Genomic DNA, 21,292 nt, shown 5'->3' with positions numbered 1-21,292 from the left:
TTCTGCAGCGTGCCCATTTCCTTTTGGATGGCTTCAGCCCAGAGATGATTGCCATTCTGTTTGTCCAGCTCGTAAGCGTGGGCAACGTTCCTTGGAACTTCTATACCGTACTTGTATCGGTTCTTCTTTTTTCGCGTGCGTGCAGCGCGAATCCACCTATCAGCCTTTGTCAGTACCGATGGTGCCCAGTAAGAGAAAGCTTTTTCCGACATTAATTCATTGTCGGCTGCATATTTTGCAACTGGGTAAGGATTGCTTTCCTTTAAAGAGGTAAGAGGCTCCCAGGTGTATTCACCATTGGCCCATTTAACACGGAGGAACCAACCTTTCGTTCGTCCTCGGCCGCCACGTGGGCGCCTTTGATGGTCAACAATATCTTCAAAAGTATACCATTCATTACCATCATCATCGACTTGCTTATACACAGCGTCAAGCAGAGCATTGTATCCATGAATCTCTTCAGTACCATCATTGAACTCAACAACATAATTGGTTGTTTCGTTTGAGCCCTTGGGCTGGCCATTTTTATCAAGGTTGGTGACTTTGCCTAGATGTTGTATACCTCCCTTAGTAAGGAGTACTTCGCTGCCGACAAGGAGATCCGACGAACCAGACTCTTTTTCGTCGTCGTTACCGTAGTAATCATCAACTGATAGTCCTGGTTCCACTTGGTCATGGTCGGCTCCCTCATTTAAGTCATACAGAACATGTCTATTACGGACTCCTGGATCTTCAGGTTCACCAGTTTTTCTGGCAACCTTCATTGCTTCATCTCGTCGTAACGAGGCTGCTTGCTTTTTAGTGCTGTGAGCAAAATCAGTAGGCTGATAAATATCCCTTATCATAGCATCAAAAGCTGTAAGAGAGGTTTGCAAAGCAGTTGAATCAACTTTGTGAAGTGGTGTGACTGTGGATCGCGCTATCACGGTTCCTTTGTCTGTTAGGACATAGTAGCACATAGCTTGTCCAACATTTGTTGCAATACCAAGCCACCGACCAACTTTAGTCTTAGCTTGTGGAAATTTAATTTCAGGATTGTCAAAATATTGTACCGGTTCGTAGAACTCGAAATCCAACAATTCTGAAATATCGCTCGTGTCACCTGTCATAACCGTTAATGGCGTTTGCCAATTTAAGGCTTTGCGAGCGGTATTATTACGCACAATTACCACGTAGGTAATGGCGTAGTCCCAAAGCTGTTCTGGACATTGTGTCGTTTCCATAACAAGTCGTGTCTGGATCCGAACCGCACCGAATTCGTGTTCGCAACGGTTTTGCCACGGTGAGTATGGTTCCGTGACTGTGACTTTTATCCAGTGACCGGAAGTGATTTTCTTCCATTTGCTTAAGGTTTCCACTTTTGCGTTGTCGGTGTGAATTTGTGCCGGAATTCCTATATCTTGTATAATTGACGCAAGACCTTGGTCTGCTTCGGATTCCGCTTTCATAAGAAAGTGGTATACAAAGTAAGAATCACCACATACAAACCCTTGGGTATGCGTGTGTCCTCGGGAGGATTTAACAGTAGATTTGAAAGTGTCGCTATATAACGTACACTTCAACCGGCGGTATCGCAATTGTTCAAACTTCGTTTTAAAACGTCGATGCAGTGGCATTTTGCCAGAGCGTTCCGCAAGTTGTGTTGTAGCTTCCAGTGTTCGGTCAACTACTTCCATAGGAACATGTCCCAGGATGCGGCGAAGTTTGTCTCGATCGACATCTAGATCCCGTGGGCTAGATTTTGAAACCCGTGCAGTAGCATATTTGATCTCGCGTACGACATCATTTGGGTTCATAACATTATTGTTTGCCGGTAGAACCGGGAACTCCTTAGAGTCAGGGAGAGAGAAATACCCATGGTAAAAGTTCTCCTCATCCGCATTATCAGTTGCGGTATAGCGTGCATTCCGTTGTCGGTCATGACGCGTGTAGCGCTGCTCATTATCCTCCCAGTCTTTGCTGTTTGGATCCCAGGGTTGATCAGATGTGAGATCAATGTGCAGGCAGTTCTCAAGCTCATGGCGAGTAGGTACTCGTGAGTACAACAATGATGTGCGTCCCTTCAATTCAAAAGGAATGTAGTCGCCATCAATTGTTTCAATTCCGTGAAGAGATTTCCCTTGGGATAAAAACTTCGGAATGTCATCAGTCTGATGTCCGGCGTGCCGAATCTGATTCAAGTTGATGAGAGATGTGGACTGTGTAGGCCCAAGATTCAAAGCTTCATGGAAAACCAGAATAACGGTGGTTCCGTCATCGTAGTCATATGCTGTAGCAGCCGTCACAACTGGAATTCGATCAAGAGTATCACCACTGTCATGAAAACCTCGCAGACTCACATATCGACCTGTATGGGCAAGTACAGTATAGCCTGAACCAATGCAAATTGTGTCGGCACCAGTATCAATGGCAGCTTCGCCCCATGTTGAACGGCCGGTAGGATTTCGTGTGCGATTCTTACAAATGCGTCTTATTGTTGCATCCGCAAGCCGTAGTTCTGACATGCGCCAAGGAGTGACTTTGTTTTCTTCTGAACTGCATACCATACGATTAAAGGAGACCCTGTCAGCAGATCGCCCAAATAGGGTACCTGCTCCATATGTAGGTTTCTTAAGCGTATCTTCAAGTTCCAAATGAAGTGGTGTATCTTTCGCCTCAGGCTGACCTGAAGCCAAGTCCTTGTCATCATCTGCTTTAAATATTTCAGTAGACATTGACCTTAAATCAGGCGAGTAGGACTCAACGCTTGCGTTAGAGTTATCCGTACTACTAGTCTTGGCTCTTTTAGCCGTGCGCGGGTCCGTAGACGCTCTACGCTTTGCCGCTTTGATGGCATCCTTTATCTCGGGAGACAATTCATCCCAGATGTCCTTGCGGAGTTGAGTACTAGGAGCATTGTTTCCTTTGCCCGACTCTTTATTACCTTTGCCTTGGCTTTGGTATTCCGAGCGCTTGCGCCGGTTGTTTTTGTTGTTCCTGTTTTTCGACAAGCCCGTAGCCTGACGAATGTTTCGGGAATCCTTACCGTCCTTGCTCGTGAGCTTGGCGGCTTGAGTACGCATGTACGTGACAACGCGTTCGAACTTCCATTCATTTAGGTTAGCTTCAGCAGCTGCCTTGAATGCCATAAGTTCAGTATCAACAATTCCCCGTAGGAAAAAGTTTGTTTTCTGTGAGTCCGTGTAGGCCTCTTTGTTGCGAGCCAATATGTTGTTACCAGTAAGATGCTTTTGAACATACTTGGTAAAAGTGAAGTTCCGGGATTGTCCGGTATACTTCGATGTCAGAATTGTAGTGCGAGCTTCTTCTGTGGTTAAGCCCACCTGACTGGCCCCTTCATAGAACGCACACAAGGCGATCCAGGCATGACGGCCATTTTTTGAAACCTCGTAAGGTTCGATAAGGCCCCATGCATCTCCGCCGCTTGTGAGCGACTTGAGCATAAAAAAGATGTTTGAATTGCGAACTGACTTAACGTTCCAGTCATATTTAAATGAATCAGGTTCGTCATTGATGTCATTGTAGGTCGCTGTTGGTTCTGAACGGGAATATCGCTCCGAGTCATGTGAGATGCAGGCATCAAAAGATTGCCCACTTGCTCCGGCCCATGCCTCAAAACTGTATCGAAAGGCGAGCCACTTCTTCTGTGTACCATCAAAGGGATCAGGCACCAGACTGGAGACTGACTTGTCTGTTTTGTTGGTCTCGGAGGTTCCAAATGGAGACGCTTGCGCCTTCATCTGCATTTCCAATTGCATAACTGGAATTGTCCATTCTTGGGTAATATTTATGTTGTCGGGTTGACTACGTAACCATGTAGCAAATGCCCGTAGGCGAGCCCTGTAAACTGTTGCAAACAAAAGCTTGTCGCAAAGATCATTGATGTCACTCATAGAAATAAGCAAGAAATCATTTGCGGTCTTCAAACCTTCGTTTTGGAGTGACTTCACATGGATATCTCCAAATCCCATAGTATTCCTTAGAACACTTTCAAGGGCTTTCTTGTCCTCAAAAAAGTTTGGGTTGTACTTGAAATCAATGTCGGTATCAATCTTGTACGACTCGATCTCAGACTGTGAGTCATTATCATCGCCCATGGACGATGGTTGCGTCTCATTGTCACTGTCCTTGGACGGCGACTCAACGGCCTCAAAGGGCGTTTCTTCTTCCACTCGCTCCTCCGGCACCATTTCGGTCGCTCCCTTCCGGGTAGGACCGGTTGCCTTGCGAACTCGGGCCATGGCTCAGTTCAAAAAGAGAGACAATCGTGTAAAGGAAGAACGTTGGCGAGAGCAACGCCAGCAATGACAACATGGGTCTGATAAACTAACGAATTCTTCTATACTCACGCAATGTATTGTTGATACAATGAGAGAGTAAGATGAATAAAGGGGAAAGCCTCGTAAGGCCCCGATTGTATTGTAATTAATCGGTAACTCAATCGGTTTGACCTCGACTGAATTTAGAATTGTGAGTAGAGACAAATATGGATGTAATCTTTTCGAGTGCAAACAAATCCCTTGGAGCTCCCTTAGGAGTCTCAGTAGAATCCGTACTACTCTCCACGGATAGTCACATTACTGGGATAGTAATGTTCTGGTCAATCGTATTCAAGGAGACCGTAGCCTCTGTACTGTCTTCTATGCGTTGATCCCGCAGAATCCAGATGACTGCAAATGAATGCAAATGAATGCATATGAATGCAAATGAATGCAAATGAATGCAGATGAATGCAGATGAATGCAGATGAACGTGAGACCCTTTGATCGTGTGCAGACTTATCTGCTTCGATTCAATCCCAGTTTGTAGACGTGGAGAAGGTATTTTCTTTACCTCTCAAGGGACGACCATAATAGAGAAAATCGCTTATGTAAAGATGATTTCTTGGTCGGCAAGACATGTCGTCTTGCGTGTCACAACTGCTGCATCCTTAGATGCATACACGTGTCACTTCGCACTGCCTTCGCAAATGACATTTCGGTAATGACCCGAAAAACATTGCCTCTATCCGCAGCATCGTACAGACGACGACTGGGACAGTAATAAGGCTGGCAAACATGGCCAATATTCAGAGCTAGGCACTATGCTAGTTGAATGTTCCAACAACAATAGCTATGACAATTGCTCACCTTAGTGGCAAATTGCAGTATTGCGTGGCTATACTTTATCACTTTAATGGAAGATACAGGAGCAGGATATGTTATGGAGTACTACCAAAGCACAACCAAGGACGGATCACTGTTATGACAGTGTGTGGTAAACAAAGGTGGGCGTTATGACAAACGACCTACAATACACCTAAGCAAGCTTAGGGACTGTAAAACTCACTCACTGACGACGCTCCCCACGGGTTAGACAGCGGATGCGAGGACCTATGCTATAATGCAATATTTGGATCAAAGAATTTCTAAAACAATGAGTGGAAGATTACATGCTATAAACTAGTCAATCTGTTGTTCAGTCCAGTAAACAATCCCACAAAGTGCCAGCTCATCACTGATCTTCCACACCTTCCAAAATCTCAATAGACAATCTTTCTCCCACATGTATATATACCTCCAGAACTATGAGTCCCATGCACAAAACCTATGGTGAGTAGCTGTTCTTCTTCAGTCCCACCATGTGTCTTGTGATAGACCCTTTATTGCTTCAATTGTATTTTCGATGTTCCAATTATATTCCAGTCCATCTTGGTCATGTAAACCGACAAGTTGAGACTAAGCACATGCGGCTCCGGAAACATAGCAATTGTACAAACGCTTTGATTATTGTGAGTCCACGTGGCCATGGAACAAGGCTTTGGTATCACTTCTGTGCATGCCTCCTTAACTCCATGTGCATAGTTTTGATTCACACTTGCGACATCCGTGTTTAGTGAATAATTTCCACAAGACATGTCGCAAGGAGGTAAACCACAACAGGGTAGCTCAATTACGGTAGACTTGCGCAATAAGGCCGACACAAACTCCATACAAGACATGTAAACGCTGCGTCCATTGGATTGGCTCACACTTACACTTTCCTTACCAAGTGGAAGCTGTCCAAGGTACATGCCGCAAGGTGGTGTACCGTAACAGGATACAAGAATGAGGATTAGGATACAGTCCCACAAATTACAAGGCAAGTTACAGGCAGGTTTGGATACTTGCTGAGTGATTCTATTTGGGATTTATATTTAGAAGGGATATATCTATGTGGGAGTAAGATTATCTGGCACATGGTAAGAGGTCTTCTATCTGAATAGAAGAGCCAATTCTCATGGACTAGTGGTAGAATAATCTTCCTCTCATTGTTTTAGAAATTCATTGATCCAAATATTACATTAGCATAGGTCCTTGTATCCGCTGTCTAATCCATGGGGAGCGTTGTCAGCAAGCTGAGTTTTACAGTCCCAAAGTCCGCTTAGGTGTATTGCAGGTCGTTCGAAATAAAGCCCACTTGCGTTTACCAGGTATTGTCGACACCGCGTTATTCCTGTCCTACGTACGTACATTGGTTGTACTACGTAACAGAGACGCTCAGACGCCAAGAGATGCATTTCGCTAAACTTGTACTCCCACATCATGGGGATTGCTATTCCAGGGATGCCAGGCGCCGTCGCCACCGCAGCATTTCCACCGGCAGCTGGCACTGCGGATATCCTTGAGATGGTCACAGGTGACCAATCCAAGGGAGTCCATTGCATCAAATTAAATGCGTTTGCCGCCAGAACAGACCATCCAATCCACCCAAGCGCACCACAAAATGCATTAGCACCGTCAGCAGCCGTAAATAACAAGATGAACAATTCAACAACAAACAATGAAACCACGTAACGCAACTCAAGTCAACACAAAACACAATTGCAATGCCTTGCGGACCACAGGAGCCAGCACAAAAATTCAGGCTCAGCTGACTGCTGTCCTAAGTGCTACGCAATTTCCAGTGCTCCTGACCAGTATAAGTGGCTAGTTTCTGTGATGAATTATACAATTTTGTCAACAAAGTAGTATCAAATTGTAGCATTGAATGGCTATAGTTTATCATTTGTACATTGTCCAATTTAGTTCACCGGTAATCCAGCTAAATTGAAAGAAGTCATACAAAATGACATAACTTCTCTAAAACGCCTATGTCCAGTGGTCTTAGTATTAAACACTATCCAGCGTATCTCACCAATAAATTGGTTAGTAATTTGGTCTCATACCCAATGACAATATCAAAATTTACCAGCCATATCCAAGGACCTAACCATTTATAATGGCTATCTGTTATAAGGCAAACTCAGTTGGGTGTGCATACAATTTAAACAACAGTCTGCTTTCACACCATTCTCAATAGCAAGTTCTCACCGTTTCCGGCTATTTCCGACCATTCCGGCCCCACAGCAGCTCAACTCCCGTGGGATCGTTTCAATCCGCAACGAAACTGCAACCATGGGGAAACCCCATGAAAGCTGTGTCAAATGAACCGCTTTCTCGCCCATTTCTCTCCACAAAAGCAATAAACATAAGCTACACATCTGTGCATGCAATGGGTCTGATAAACTGTGTTAATTCCACGGTAGTGGAAATGTAGGTCCATATTTACCATACATTCCATACAGGATGTGATGATACAAAACAAGATTTAATTTTAGGTGCTGCAACATACTACCTATGTCACATCACCACATTCGCTACCACTGGATTTGTTCACTGTGAAATACTTGTGCCGTAGGGCCAAATTCCATTTCTCTTATTGAAAAGGGTCAAAATAGATTGGAAGTATTGATTCTACACATTGCAACCACTTGATGTCAATCTAAGCTACTTGTGGCTATATGATTAGACAGGTATACTTACTTAATGTGGTATCATTTATGTAAATCACAATACCTGACGATAGGATGTACTTATTGGCATAGAATATTCAAAGATATGTCTCTCTGTGTCGCAAATATAGCAAAGGCAGCCTGTATGCAGCATAAAGAATTTCTCAAAATAAATGCAAGTTTTTGTTTGCATATGAAATGAGAACACGTTGCTTAGATTGAAACTATACTATGCAACATTTATATTGATTGGTTATTTTTAAAAGGCCCATGACCTCACTCCAAGAAAAACATATCCAACTAGCAAAGAAATAAATGTCAGCTGACACTTTGTAGCTCTAGACAATCCCTTGGCTCCCATATCAATGTCATTTGGATTCTCTACCAAACGGAAACTCATAGCCATTCCAATATCAAGATGGTTTGGCATATGGCAATGAACAAGCATTGTTTCACCAGGCTGTAACTGGTGAAAACAAATATGAATTGTCACATTTTCACCGAAAATTGGAAAGGTATCATGCCAAACTGGCGGATTCACAGCAATGCCATCCATATGTGTGACAAGGAAATGCGCTGAATGTGAGTGAAAGGGATGTTCCAAAGCGCCTGGCAATGACACTACATCCCAAGTCTCACATGTACCAGCCGTCACATTGCCAGCAAAGAAGTGCGGCGTGGCTAAATGGTCATTCATTCCAAAACCAATACCAGGCGGAACAAAAGGACCATTATAAGGGACCTGAAAGAGAGGAAAACCGCTTTTTTGTTGCAATAGTATGGTTTTTGAATCAACCGACTCTGTTTCAGCAAGTGCTCTCAACTTTTCTGACACGGGAGGTAATTCAATATCTTCCAAAAGGGATGTTGGGGTATGAATTGTACTGTTAGCTGGGCTTACAAGAATAGTGGCTGCAAGAGTTTCTTTGTCGTATGAAATGCAGGGGTATGCATTGATTCCAAAAAACTCCAAGCATGCTTCCACAGTTTGAGGCAGGGCACTTGGCCAACCCAATCAGCTCATCTCATATGTTCCTGGCTCATCAAAGCGTACCAAAAATTCCACTCTGCCTCCGCCTCCGACTACAACTGTATCAGTTTCTATTGGTTCTGGCAATGGTAGACCATCATAGCCAACAACCACAAAGGAAATATTTGGGATCACAAGACTAATAGTTGGTTCGGTTGTTGCAGATGCCACTCGAAAGAAGATTGTTTCATGTTGAGTAAATGCATACGTTGTTTCCTGTCCTAGATTTCCATTTGCAACGGAATTCCAGTTGAACTGCCCAGTAATTGGAAAAAACATAGGTATAGACTTGTCATCATTAACAAGGCCTTCCGAACGTAGCATCAGCACTTCAGTAGATCCAGAAATTCCTGGAGCATTGGAAATATCATTATCTGTGCCTTCAATTACCATGAATCCAAACAAGGAAGCAAGGTACGAATACACAGACGTCTTTCAAATGGACATCATTTGTTGCAGCAGACAAAATTAGAGTAAGTTTCATGCTCAGTGAGTAGACATGCTTTCTAAGAAGATTGACTAGCCAACTTACGCCGTGCACATGATTATGATACCACACCACTCCAGATTGAGCGTCTTCTGGAATTTTAAAGGTGTAAGTTTTCGATTCTCCTCCATCAACCACTTGGTCAATATTTTCCAGAGATGGCGAAAACATGGCACTGTGGAAACACGCACAAACTATGTCGGTCAGAGTATGGCATTTACTCCTATCCTGACTGGCCAGCTCTCACACAACACAATATTTCTTTAGCGCACTTACCCATGAAAGTGAAGGTTGTTGTAGCTCAAACCCCAAAAGCCATACTCTGGAAGGTGAATGTTGCCGTTGGCGGCAAGTCGATTGAAAACAATCGTTACATTGGCTTCATTGTTTGCTTCATTTACTGGATCCATCACATAGTTGTACAACTCACGATCTAAGCTAGAACCTGCAGGAAGGTTGTTTTGTAAAGTCACAGCAAAGACATCCCCTGGTTTTACTCTGAGTGTGTTGATTGCTGGGGAAGCACATACTAGCGACATGCCAGAGAGGGCAAGAAGGGACACAATTGAACTAGTGAAACTCATAGCAGATTTGTGGCTAAAACGTGCAAAAACCTATTTTGTGATTCAATCCTATAACACAACACAAGTTCAATTTTTTAAGTGTTCTCGCATTCAGATGAGTTTCGCAGTCAAGAACACCTGAGAACTGCCGAAAGTAGTCAAGTGTGCGCTCAGATCCATGAATAGACACTCCGTTAACCCAGACCTCTGCAGGATTGAGTTTTACCCGTCCCATCAACTTTCAGACCTGCTTCTTGGCAAGTCAACTATGAGCTTCTTCCAAATCGGGACCTTCCTGAGCTACTTACACATATGTTCCTTTAAGCACAGTTTCTTGATTTATCGACGAAGATTTTCTCGTTTTTTTACGTCTACGCGGAATCACTGACACATATGCTCATTATATTTGCCCCCAACAGATTAATAGTGAAGAAGCGATTTTGAGTGGTGAAAGCAAATCTTGTCCAGCAACAAGTGGGCGGAGAGGATGCTATGCAACCATAATGTACAACGAAGCATCCGATACTCCACAATTTGGCCAGACATTCGTTGGTGGAGTTACCGACGAAATCGGTACGATCAATACAAGCGAGCTAGTTTGCTCTGAAGTAATTCCATAGCGCTGTGTGAAAATTCACCTAAGGTCGAATAAAAAAGTCGATGTAGGCCTCCGGCCATAGCTTGGATGGCCAATACCAAAAGGTATCGACCCATCAAAAGAAACAAGCTTGTGAGCTATTCTCGGGATGCTAAATCCAACCCTACCCTGAAGTTGGCATAGTCCGGAACAGCACTCCGCGATGACTCCAGGCATTATTTTACCGATGATTGACGGTGTGGTGGATCAATGGTGAAGCGGACCTGTGATCTCTCTACAAGACGAGCATTGCTGACATGCCGTTCAATCTGCGTACTTCTTTCAGTGCGTATCTGATTGTTTTGTTTTCCGCTATTTGTTTTGTTAAGGTGTGGGGATTTAGAAGCGTAGCCATCGCACAGACCTCAATGTCACTTCTTCAAGTAAGGTGTGCAAGCTCAAGGATATCGCCAAGTGACGGGTCCATGTCGGTGCGTTCTTCTCAACGGAATAAGGCTTCATCGAAAAGGCGAAAGAGCGTCAGTGACGAAACCATTATTTCCAAAAGGACGGCTTTCCTGAAATCGTGGCTTTTACACAATGAGAATGAGTTCCATTCTTTTTCCAAAGACGAAGCCGATGCCATACGTGAATCCCTGTTGGTTTGGTACCGGTCAAATCGTAGAAAGCTGCCATGGCGTGGGGATGAACCTCCGTGGGGAGGGAGCACAATAGCCTTCGCCGCCAAAGCATCAGCAGTTTCTTCGAACAAAAAGCAAGCATCTCTAAAAGAATTTTTCGCAACGTCTGTAGTCAATCTTTCAGCCACAAAAAGAGATGAGGACGTCGACGCGCCAGATGACCACAAAAAATCATTTCCAGTGACGGCATATGGCGTTTGGGTGAGCGAGATTATGCTCCAGCAGACACGAGTTGAGGCGGTCGTTCCGTACTGGGTCCGATGGATGATACGCTTTCCAACTGTTCACGATTTGGCTCTAGCCGATGAAGACGCTGTGAACGCCCATTGGGCCGGCCTCGGGTTCTACCGTCGGGCAAGACTCCTTCACTCCGCAGCAAAGTACATTGTAAACGACTGTAATGGTGCACTTCCTGAGAATGTCCAGGAACTTTTGCATCTTCCGGGAGTTGGACGGTACACGGCATCGGCCATTGCTTCTATTGCGTTCAATGTCAATGTACCAGTAGTCGACGGCAACGTTTGTCGAGTTCTGGCAAGGCTGCGCGGAATCGCAAACAATATTAAAGCTCCGGCTCTGAAAGACAATCATGGCTGGGATTTGGCTGCCCAGATTGTCTCTGCAGGGGACGGTTCAGCTCCGGGCGAAGTAAATCAAGCCATCATGGAGCTCGGTGCGACATACTGTGCCCCAGGCGGCACAGGGCTCGACGAGAACGATCCGCTCAAAGATTTTTACTTTTCAACTCGAATTGGACGTGAAGTTTTGCGAGCCTTTGATGGTAACGACTTGAAACAGATTTCTGAATTGCGTTACGCATCTAGTAACGCTCAGCAATGTTCGCTGTGCGCCCATGGGGGAGTAGCCGAAGTTTTCGATATTCTTGAGGTCGAATTGAGCAAGGCGTTAGAATCGAAGGCCTCTGTCAGTCGAGAAAACATCGCAAGCAAATGTGGGCACTCTTCATTCCCTCTGTCCCCGCCAAAATTAGCAAAGCGCGAAGAAGTGTTGGCAGTTGGCGCCTTGAAGTGGTTAGGCCCAAACACGATGGAGCCAGCTTGGTTGCTCCATCGGCGACCAGAGAAGGGGCTTTTGGCTGGACAGTGGGAGTTCCCTTCCGTCTGTGTGTGGACGAGTGAAACCGTAAAGCCAAAAGGAAAGAGAAAAAACTCATCCGATAGAGTTCCTATCGTTTCGGCATGTGTTCGTCGGAAAGCACTCGAATCCTTGCTTCGGGATGTCGCAAGTACGGATAAAAAATTCCTGGACTGCTGGGCGTCCGCTATGTCTTTGAAGCAATGTCCCGTGGGGGAAGGTCCGATCGAACACATATTTAGCCACGTACGACACACAATGTGGATCGAATCTGTTGATCTGTCGCAAGCGCTTTCCCTCTCTATAATGGACGGTGTCCAACTTGCCTGCGCAGGACGGGAGATGCGCTGGATGACCGAATCACAAATGAAAGAGGTAGGTGTTACTTCAGGCGTACGGAAGATCTTGAAATCTTTGGAGCAGAAAAATCCCAAAAAACGCAAAAATATGGTAGATTGAATGGATATTCGCAGCACCAACCACTCTTGGTGTCGGATGGTAAAGTTTAAAGCGTCTGGATTTCAAAGTCGACGGATGCATTTGAATATTCGCATGGGACTAGCCTTTTGCCTTGACGAAATCCAATGCTGATAAGAACGCAATCCGAGCTTTTCGCCTGACAAGAAAGACTCTAGAAAATGCAGAGTTCGGTGCTTGACACTGAATGTGACGATGTGCAAGACGATTTCCGTTGCATTGATGTTGTGCGACAGCGATGCAATTTAATGCAAAAGCATATTTTTTTTAAGTCGTTTTCACAATCAACTTGAGACGATCCTTTTCTTCAATTAACGGCGAAGTAAGATTCTGATGTTGCTCACTTTCAGTCATGGCAAGTAGTCTTCGATTGTCTTACTATTGTTTGACGACGCCCTGACTTTATTATTAAAAATAACGAAAATATGTCGCTACGACAATATTCGCAATTGTACCGCCGAAGGGAGTTGTTATGTGGCAAGATGGATCTCCTCTGTCGCGCTTTGTCCATGGTCGGGTGATCCCTCTGCGACTTGTAAACGAAAGTTCGTTTGCGCCTCTGCTCCCCTCTTGCCTTCGTTTACTTACCTTGAAAAAGTCTTTAAGGGTTTCTTCCACAATGGCGAAGGCAGTTGCACCTAGTGCTACGACACTCCGCTGGCGTTCCCGAGTAACCAAAGTAGCCGCTTCTTCCGTGGACGAAGATGAGGAGGATGATGTCAGAGTCGGCAGCAACATGACACACAATCACAATAACAGCGCAATTTTTGGAACGCTCGAGTCGAAAACAAGTCGAACGAGCGTTTCTGCTAACCGGGCGCTAATTTGGACGGCGTTGGCAGCACTCGCTGTCGGCTGCAACATTTACAATCTCCGACTCCTCCATACATGGTTCGTGACGATAACCTGTGCGCTCAACGTCGTTTGTGCTCTCCTGTCCGTATGGCAACGGCAGCGCCTTCGTAGGCTAGGAAATTTACGCTCCATTCACAACAAGGCACGGATGCGGGTACAGCAAATGCACAGTCAGAACGAACGCTTATATCGTCATTTAACGTCACTTGATCGCAGTGTCGATCGATTACAAGCGGTGCAGGCCAGTCTCGATCAAATAGTCGGGGAACAGAGAGGACAGGAAGATTGGAATCGGCTAGGGCGCGTAGTGACGGAATATCGTGATACGCAGGACGGTATTAAAATGCGATTGCAGCAACAGGCACAAGAGCGCATTCTACGAGTGGTGCTGCAGACTGATTCAAATGCCAATTTTGAGCTGTCTGGTCAGGAAACAGAGCGATTAGTTTTGCAACTTTCCAATTTGCCGGGGTTGTCGTTGCACGAGCTTCAGTTACGCGAAGTAATCGCCAACAGCGACAAATCCTTGTCAACGATTGTACGACTCCTAAAACAAGTCGTTGAGGATGGCAAGGATCCAGATCACGCTAGCGTCTTTGAGTTTGACGCACGGTCCGCCGTTTCGGAATCTCACGACGCCAACCTACTGGGACTGTAAACCAAATGAATGTACCGGTGTGTGTAGGCTATTGAGGGATTCGGTCAATAGATTTTGTTGGGTGGATGTCAATATTGAAAGCAGTGTGTGTTACATTAATAAGGTATTTCTTATGGTTAGTTGGAACTCGTAAGTGTATTGTGTTGATGCAGAACCGGAGCATGATTGCGGCGGCGCGTTAAATTGTAAGTTCGATTTTTGTAGGCTGATCCGTCCTTCTCCAGAGCCACATTTGCCTTGCTTTAAAAAAGGAAAAAACGTTGTCCCAAAGAAACCTTGTCAATCGGATCACAGCGCAGCAATTCCCCGTCTACTACCACCTCGAAGGTTTCGGGATTTACAGTGATGTTTGGTGTATGATCGTTCCAGACCATGTCTTTCTTCGTTACCGCCCGGCACCGCACGACGCCCGCTGCGGCTTTCTGCAAACCCAATTTGCCGGCAGTGTCAGCATGAATGGCGGCCTGTGATACAAAAACAACCGAATTCATACCGGCTGATGTGTTACCGAACATGGGGCGCATCTTGACGGGCTGCGGCGTTGGTATAGAGGCATTGGGATCCCCCATTTGGGCGTACGCGATAGTTCCGCCCTTGACGATCATTTCCGGTTTGGCACCAAACATACAGGGCTTCCACAAGACTAGATCAGCCATCTTACCCACTTCGATGGAGCCGATCATATGACTCATCCCATGGGTTATCGCTGGATTAATTGTATACTTCGCTATGTATCGCTTGACGCGTACATTGTCGTCGCCAGCAGAATCTTCTGGTAGCGCGCCACGCTGAGCTTTCATCTTGTCGGCTGTTTGCCAGGTGCGAGTAATGACCTCGCCGACTCGGCCCATGGCTTGACTATCGGACGAGATCATACTGATTGCACCGGTATCGTGTAAAATGTCTTCGGCAGCGATTGTTTCGGCACGAATGCGAGATTCCGCAAACGCCACATCTTCCGGAATGCTACTGTCGAGGTGATGGCATACCATGAGCATGTCAAGATGTTCGTCAATCGTGTTCACAGTAAACGGACGCGTCGGATTCGTGGAACTCGGCAACACGTGGTTTTCGCCGACAATTTTGATAATGTCCGGAGCGTGACCACCACCGGCCCCTTCAGTATGATACGTATGGATAGTGCGGCCTTTCATGGCTGCGATGGAATCATCCACAAAGCCGGACTCGTTGAGTGTATCGGAATGGATTGTGATCGCCACATCGTGCTCGTCGGCAAAGTCTAAGGCGGCGTCAATAGAACTCGGAGTGGTGCCCCAATCTTCGTGAAGTTTGAACCCTGCCGCGCCAGCCTTGAGTACGTTCTCTAAAGCTTTTGTATCGCTCGTGTTCCCCTTGCCGGAAAATCCAAAATTCAAAGGGTATTTATCGGTCGCTTTGAGCATTATTTCAACTTGACTCGGAGCCGGAGTGCAGGTTGTAGCATTCGATCCGGCAGACTGTCAACAACATGGAATTGAAACGTATTAACATGCAAATTCCAAAGTAGGAGAGAAACAAGTGTCAGTATCCTACCTTGCGGAAGATCGGATAATGAGCTGGACAAATTTTAGCAACGTACCGGTCCAGTGCCCCCTCCAAACATGGTCGTCACCCCACTCGAAATCGCTTCCTCAATCTGTTGGGGGCAAATGTAATGAACGTGTGTATCGATGCCACCGGCTGTCAAAATTAGCTTTTCGCCGGCAATGACATCTGTGGTGTTTCCCACGATCATATTGGGCGTCACTCCGTCCATCATGTCGGGATTGCCGGCCTTGCCTATACCCACTATAGAAGTACCCTTTATGCCCACATCGGCCTTAACGATACCAATACAGGGATCGATAATCAAAGCATTGGTAATAACCACATCCAATGCATCGTCGGATGTTGGTCCCGTTGCCTGTCCCATTCCTTCCCGTAATGTCTTGCCTCCGCCGAATTTGCATTCGTCGCCGTAGACGGTATAGTCCCGTTCGACACGAACGACCAGGCCAGTGTCGCCGAGCGCGATTCTATCCCCGACTGTAGGGCCGTACATGTCGGCGTAGGACGATCGCTCCATGACGTACGCACGCCCCTTGGGTATATCCGCCGGGTCGACGGGTTCGTGCTGAAATCCTTGGGACGTGACGCGTTCGAGAATAGCGGCGTGTCGGGCAGGGTCTCGGGCATCCCCGTCTGTGAGTCGATTGCCAGAAACGACCCGTTGGATTCCACCGAGCGCGCAGAGGGTGACCGTTTTGCGCTCGCCTGGTTCGAAACGTACAGACGCTCCCGACGGTACGTTCAAGCGCTTACCGATGGACGCGGAGCGGTCGAAGGACAACGCCTTGTTGGTTTCAACAAAGGCATAGTGCGAGCCAACCTGAATAGGGCGATCGCCCGTGTTGGTGACGGACAGTTCAATCAACTCACGATTGGCGTTGATGGTAATGGGATCCCCTTGCGTCATGACTTGACCGGGAACAAGATTTTCTTCCTCGTCGGTTCCCTTGGTAAAGATGCTGAGATTGGGAACGGGTAGGAAGGATCCGTCCAGAGCCCGTTCGAGATTTCCATCTTGCGCCGAGACAGGGTTGTGTATCGTCAACAGCTTTGTCCCATCCAGAAAGGTCGCTTCCACTTGCACTTGCCCAATCATTTTAGCGACACCCGGCATTACTTGATTCCGTCCGATGAGTGACTGTCCCATCGTCATCAGATCAGCAACCGAATCCTGTCCGTCCCGAATCTTTTCCATCATTTGCATGCTAATAAGCGCGACGGCTTCCACGTAGTTTAAACGAACGCCTCGAGCGAGACGGTATTGAGCCAGCCGACCGACTTGGTGGAGTTGCAAGTGCTCTGCTTCACGGGGCGATAAGTGCAGTTCACGACGAAATGTTGTCGTGGTGGTACCGACGACAGGGACTGCCGTGCGTAACGAAACTGTGGGTGACGCCGACGGCTTTCGCGACACCAAGCGGGAGAAAGCGGTCCTTTGGATTAAGCGGAGCATCTTACTGTCCTTTTAACTCAAACCTTCAGTAAACTTCAGTCTGTAGTTGGTATTTCTGAGCGCTATCAATGTCAATAGCGCTCGAGATACTCAAGTTCGAGCTAGAGAAAAGGAAGCAAACGATATGCGGGCGACGACACTTTTTACTGTGAGCATATTTCTACTCTTGAACGAATTATTGGTATGTTGGAAGGGCGATCATGGTAGGGTTAGCTTCGTTGCTGACAATATTTATGTCTCAACGGCACCGATGTTTAGTTTAAAACGAATTGTACGTCAGCACTGACACAAAAGATACAGACATTCTTCCCTTTCGGGAATTGGTAGGTATTACTTCTCATCGAAGCGAGAGATCTTCATCAAAGATCTTATTGTGGTGACATTGATGACGACGAAAGCTTGAACAAGATTGGGAGCCAAGCGCATATTTCGTTTACGACTTTCGTGAAGACGAACAGCACCATCGGCATTTCTGGAGGAGAACGTGTGCTGTAACGATTGACACCTTGAGTTTGACATACTCAATATTTCTTGCATCTAAAGAAAGGCTGTGTGTCCTCCTAATCCAAATAGTCGATGTTGCGCCGGCTTCCGCAGCCATTTGTTCTTTCTAGAGGAAGGGCATCGTCCTCTTTGTTGTTCCACACGACTTCTACTCCATCTACTCCTCACTCTGTTGGTTCCCAGCCTTCCTTGCCTAGTTTTGGTCCTCTCAATTCTCCTGTCCATTGTTATCGAAGCGATACTCGCCAGGTCGGTGCTGCTCGTTCCCACTATTCCTACAGCGGCCCGGGCACGTACTCGGCCACTTCGGAATCGCTGGCGAGCTTGTGGAAATCGCGAGATTTTACGCAACGTGGTTTTACCGTAGGGATTGGCGGACCCGTGGGATCCGGTAAGACGGCACTCGTCTACCGGCTTTGCCAAGAGTTTGTTGGAAAGCACGACAGCGAGTCGCATGACGACTTGTACTTGGGTGTCGTGACTAACGACATCTTCACCCAAGAAGATGCCGAATTCTTGACCCGACAAGGGGTCTTGCCAGCGTCGCGCATTCGAGCTGTCGAGACCGGAGGGTGTCCTCACGCGGCTATTCGAGAAGACGTCTCGGCCAATCTTGCCGCTCTGGAAGACTTGACCCGATCTGCAACCACGGAGACTACCAAAAACAGGGACGGTAGCCACTCACAGTCAATTATGCCCTTGCTCTTGTGCGAATCGGGTGGAGACAATTTGGCCGCCAACTTTTCGTCCGAATTGGCCGATTTGACAGTTTACGTGATTGACGTGGCCGGGGGCGACAAGGTCCCACGCAAGGGTGGGCCGGGCATCACCCAGTCCGACCTGCTTATCATAAACAAGATTGATTTGGCGGAAGCCGTCGGCGCCGACTTGGACATCATGCGCAGGGATGCGCTCCAGATGCGTGGCGGCGACTCGGCGGGACCCGATGCACCGACGATCTTTGCGTCAGTCAAGAAAGGTATCCAAGTACATGAAATACGGGACTTTATTCTCCAATCCTATCACAAGGCCCTGCAATTGCATCTATAAGATTGTTGCAGTCAGAAGAGCCCATGGAGTATTTGGAAAGCAGCACCCAGGAAGGGAGAAGTGGGTCAGGTCAGCAAGGAAGATACTCAGGAACACGAATGATAACTTTTAGCATATTGGTAGCACAAGACAAAAACTAGTTGTCTAGCCTCTTCCCTCGATCATATATTTGACGGGTGGGAAGCTAATGTGATGCATAGCGACGAACAAATTGATTTACAGTTACAGTTACCTTAACTGTAAATTATAGTTTTGAATAGTTACGGCTTATCGAACGACTGTTGTTTGCTGTCTTGTCTGCGTGACTGCTTGGCAGATTCTCTGTATATAAAGTTTCCTATCCGAAGAGTGGCATCTACCAACGGACGCAGCATGGATTTGTTTGTGTCTGTCCACGGTCACAGGACAAGCCGATCCGGCGCGGCGTTCCCACGATGGTCCTATGGTTGCGTCCCAACAAGCGAACGAAAAACCAACAAACACCAATATAAGTCAGTACAGTATCACGTAAAATGCTGAAAGCACATGAGTTGTAGAGAAACCGTATCAGATCAGGGATTCATTTTTGCATCCGACATCTCTCTCATCCGCTATCGATCCCGCTAAACGCCGCAGAAGATGGTAGGTTCGAGGCTTGCCAGCCTTTTGGACGGGGGGTCGTCTGGAATGACTTTTTGGTTGGGTACTACAGGCAGCATCATCCTGTGCCTGTCAACGTGTTCAGGTACACTCACCCACGTTCCTTTTTCAAACACACGTAGATCCGTTTCTTTTTATTACAAAATCGCCAAGGCAAAACGCGCTTGTCCAAATGGTACGTTCCCCCGCCCAGTACCCAAAACGGTTCAACAGTCAGTCCGGAAGCGGAAAAGGTCCGCATCGAAGCCGAAGTCCACCGGTTGGTGACGGCCCGCGACAAGAAATACACGAACTTTATTGAATACAACAACTACAAGCTCATTTACCGAAGATACGCTGGATTGTTTTTCACCATCGCGGTGGATTTACAAGAGAACGAGCTATCGTACTTGGAAACGATTCATTTGTTCGTCGAACTGCTCGATAGCTATTTCAGCAACGTATGTGAGTTGGATATCGTGTTCAATTTTAACAAAGTTTACAGTATTTTGGATGAGTTCATGTTGGCGGGCGAAATTGAGGAAACTTCCAAGCGAGAAATTCTGGACCGTGTCAAGTTACTGGAAAAAATGGAGTAGTTTGTAAAGCGTGTGTGTGTAAAATGTTTTATCTTCTGGTTACCGCTACTCTTCCAATACACGATAGAGTCTTAGGCTTTTGTTTTACATAGCCTTTCCCCGCACCCAACGCCCGATCCTCCGACGGAAGCAAAGGAGGACGACGGCGTTACTGGCAGCAAATGTTGGAGTATCTGCGTTGAGCTCTGATACCAGTCTTTTAGAATCACCACTACTGCGTCAATTTCTTGACAATCCCGGGCTTGAAATTTCCGCCGTAGTTGAATCCGTTGCCGATCAAGCGCAGCTCTTCGTGTTTGGTTGAGGCGACCGCAAAAATCGAGAAAGTCCGCAATGTTGGCGCACTCCGGAAAACAAGCCAGACTAGTGTCGTCGAAAGAAACTGCAATGTGTTCCAGCTGTACATTGTTCTCCAAGCTTTTTAACAAAAGCTGAAGGGCTGATCGATTGGGGCAGGCAATTCGAAGGGAGAGACCTCGTAAAGAGGTAAGATTCAACAGGGTATCCACGATTGTTTGCGCTTCCGAGATCGAGTCAAATTTCAGTCCCCGTTGCAAGTCAAGGTATTGCAGACATGGACAAGCTGCTAATATCTTCCACGCATCCGATCCGATTAGCCCATGAAAATGCAAAGCTTTTGGTCGAACAGTGTCGTAGAGTACCAATAGCTGGGACTTGCTCAAACACTCGTCGCCTACTGCGAAACTGCTACAACGAGAATACCGCAAAGCCAGGCAGATTTCTTGCCAATCGTTGGGATCCAAGCTCTTCCAAGCAGATCCGCAGAGTTCAATAAAATAGACCCTGGTATGACCAATCTCTTCAATCAGATCAAAATAAGATAACGGCAACGACCAATTAGCTGTGGGGAACTCCGCAACGAGCAACCGAAAGGTCCCTTGTTCCGCGCCGATGGGCCGACACCAGTAGAAGTAAAAATTGCGCTCGACATTTGACTGCAATTGCCTTAGATGCAAGTTGCCTGCCCTCCGGCAGCTTTGCCGACTCCTTCGAAGCATGGTAAAGGAAGGTTTGGTCGTCAAAGAGCCAGGACTCGGCTGGAAAGTACGGAACGTTCTGACAGTTCGCCTTTCGTGGGAACCTGGCCTCTGCAGAATATCGTATGTCACAGTCAACAGAAAACCGGGTTTCTGGATCGTCGACGTGACGCCTCGTGACTCAATAGATCGGCTAGTGCCACTTTTGCCAACTTTGCCCACCGACAGTAACATTTACTGTGACTGTTAGGGAAACTGTTACGGATTCTGAGTATCATCCTCTTATA

General features: G+C 46.6%; 8 protein-coding genes across 8 annotated transcripts; 4 read left to right on the top strand and 4 right to left on the bottom strand.

Annotated features, from left to right (window-relative positions):
- Window positions 1-262: 262 nt before the first annotated feature.
- PHATRDRAFT_48621 (predicted protein) lies at window positions 263-4,455 on the bottom strand (the record flags this gene model as incomplete). The annotated part of the gene is made up of 2 exons (XM_002183052.1): window positions 414-4,455; window positions 263-376 (listed from the first exon to the last, which is right to left on the bottom strand). Exons 1-2 carry the CDS (start codon window positions 4,239-4,241, stop codon window positions 263-265), a joined length of 3,942 nt encoding a protein of 1,313 aa, XP_002183088.1. The 5' UTR covers window positions 4,242-4,455.
- A 4,352-nt stretch (window positions 4,456-8,807) lies between these two features.
- PHATRDRAFT_39129 (predicted protein) lies at window positions 8,808-9,893 on the bottom strand (the record flags this gene model as incomplete). The annotated part of the gene is made up of 3 exons (XM_002183051.1): window positions 8,808-9,254; window positions 9,355-9,484; window positions 9,586-9,893. 3 exons carry the CDS (start codon window positions 9,891-9,893, stop codon window positions 8,808-8,810), a joined length of 885 nt encoding a protein of 294 aa, XP_002183087.1.
- An 873-nt stretch (window positions 9,894-10,766) lies between these two features.
- On the top strand, window positions 10,767-13,008 carry PHATRDRAFT_48620 (predicted protein; the record flags this gene model as incomplete). Its single annotated transcript, XM_002183183.1, has 1 exon — window positions 10,767-13,008. One exon carries the CDS (start codon window positions 10,767-10,769, stop codon window positions 12,702-12,704), a length of 1,938 nt encoding a protein of 645 aa, XP_002183219.1. The 3' UTR covers window positions 12,705-13,008.
- A 333-nt stretch (window positions 13,009-13,341) lies between these two features.
- PHATRDRAFT_39127 (predicted protein) lies at window positions 13,342-14,235 on the top strand (the record flags this gene model as incomplete). The annotated part of the gene is made up of 1 exon (XM_002183182.1): window positions 13,342-14,235. One exon carries the CDS (start codon window positions 13,342-13,344, stop codon window positions 14,233-14,235), a length of 894 nt encoding a protein of 297 aa, XP_002183218.1.
- An 86-nt stretch (window positions 14,236-14,321) lies between these two features.
- PHATRDRAFT_29702 (predicted protein) lies at window positions 14,322-17,328 on the bottom strand. Its single transcript, XM_002183050.1, has 2 exons — window positions 15,815-17,328; window positions 14,322-15,692 (listed from the first exon to the last, which is right to left on the bottom strand). Exons 1-2 carry the CDS (start codon window positions 17,234-17,236, stop codon window positions 14,478-14,480), a joined length of 2,637 nt encoding a protein of 878 aa, XP_002183086.1. The 5' UTR covers window positions 17,237-17,328; the 3' UTR covers window positions 14,322-14,477.
- A 748-nt stretch (window positions 17,329-18,076) lies between these two features.
- Window positions 18,077-18,754, top strand: PHATRDRAFT_5145 (predicted protein; the record flags this gene model as incomplete). Its single annotated transcript, XM_002183181.1, has 1 exon — window positions 18,077-18,754. A coding segment is annotated over one exon (678 nt), but the record flags the coding sequence as incomplete, so codon positions are not given.
- Window positions 18,755-19,286: 532 nt separating this feature from the next.
- AP2sigma (predicted protein) lies at window positions 19,287-20,048 on the top strand. Its single transcript, XM_002183180.1, has 2 exons — window positions 19,287-19,411; window positions 19,552-20,048. Exons 1-2 carry the CDS (start codon window positions 19,409-19,411, stop codon window positions 20,005-20,007), a joined length of 459 nt encoding a protein of 152 aa, XP_002183216.1. The 5' UTR covers window positions 19,287-19,408; the 3' UTR covers window positions 20,008-20,048.
- Window positions 20,017-21,239, bottom strand: PHATRDRAFT_48616 (predicted protein; the record flags this gene model as incomplete). The annotated part of the gene is made up of 1 exon (XM_002183049.1): window positions 20,017-21,239. One exon carries the CDS (start codon window positions 21,237-21,239, stop codon window positions 20,079-20,081), a length of 1,161 nt encoding a protein of 386 aa, XP_002183085.1. The 3' UTR covers window positions 20,017-20,078.
- Between the last annotated feature and the right edge of the window lie 53 nt (window positions 21,240-21,292).

Source organism: Phaeodactylum tricornutum, chromosome 18 (genome assembly GCF_000150955.2).
Source record: "Phaeodactylum tricornutum CCAP 1055/1 chromosome 18, whole genome shotgun sequence".
NCBI classification, from domain to species: domain Eukaryota; phylum Bacillariophyta; class Bacillariophyceae; order Surirellales; family Neidiaceae; genus Phaeodactylum; species Phaeodactylum tricornutum.
Note: the sequence above shows the minus strand (reverse complement) of the source record. Positions and strands in the feature narration are given on the sequence as shown.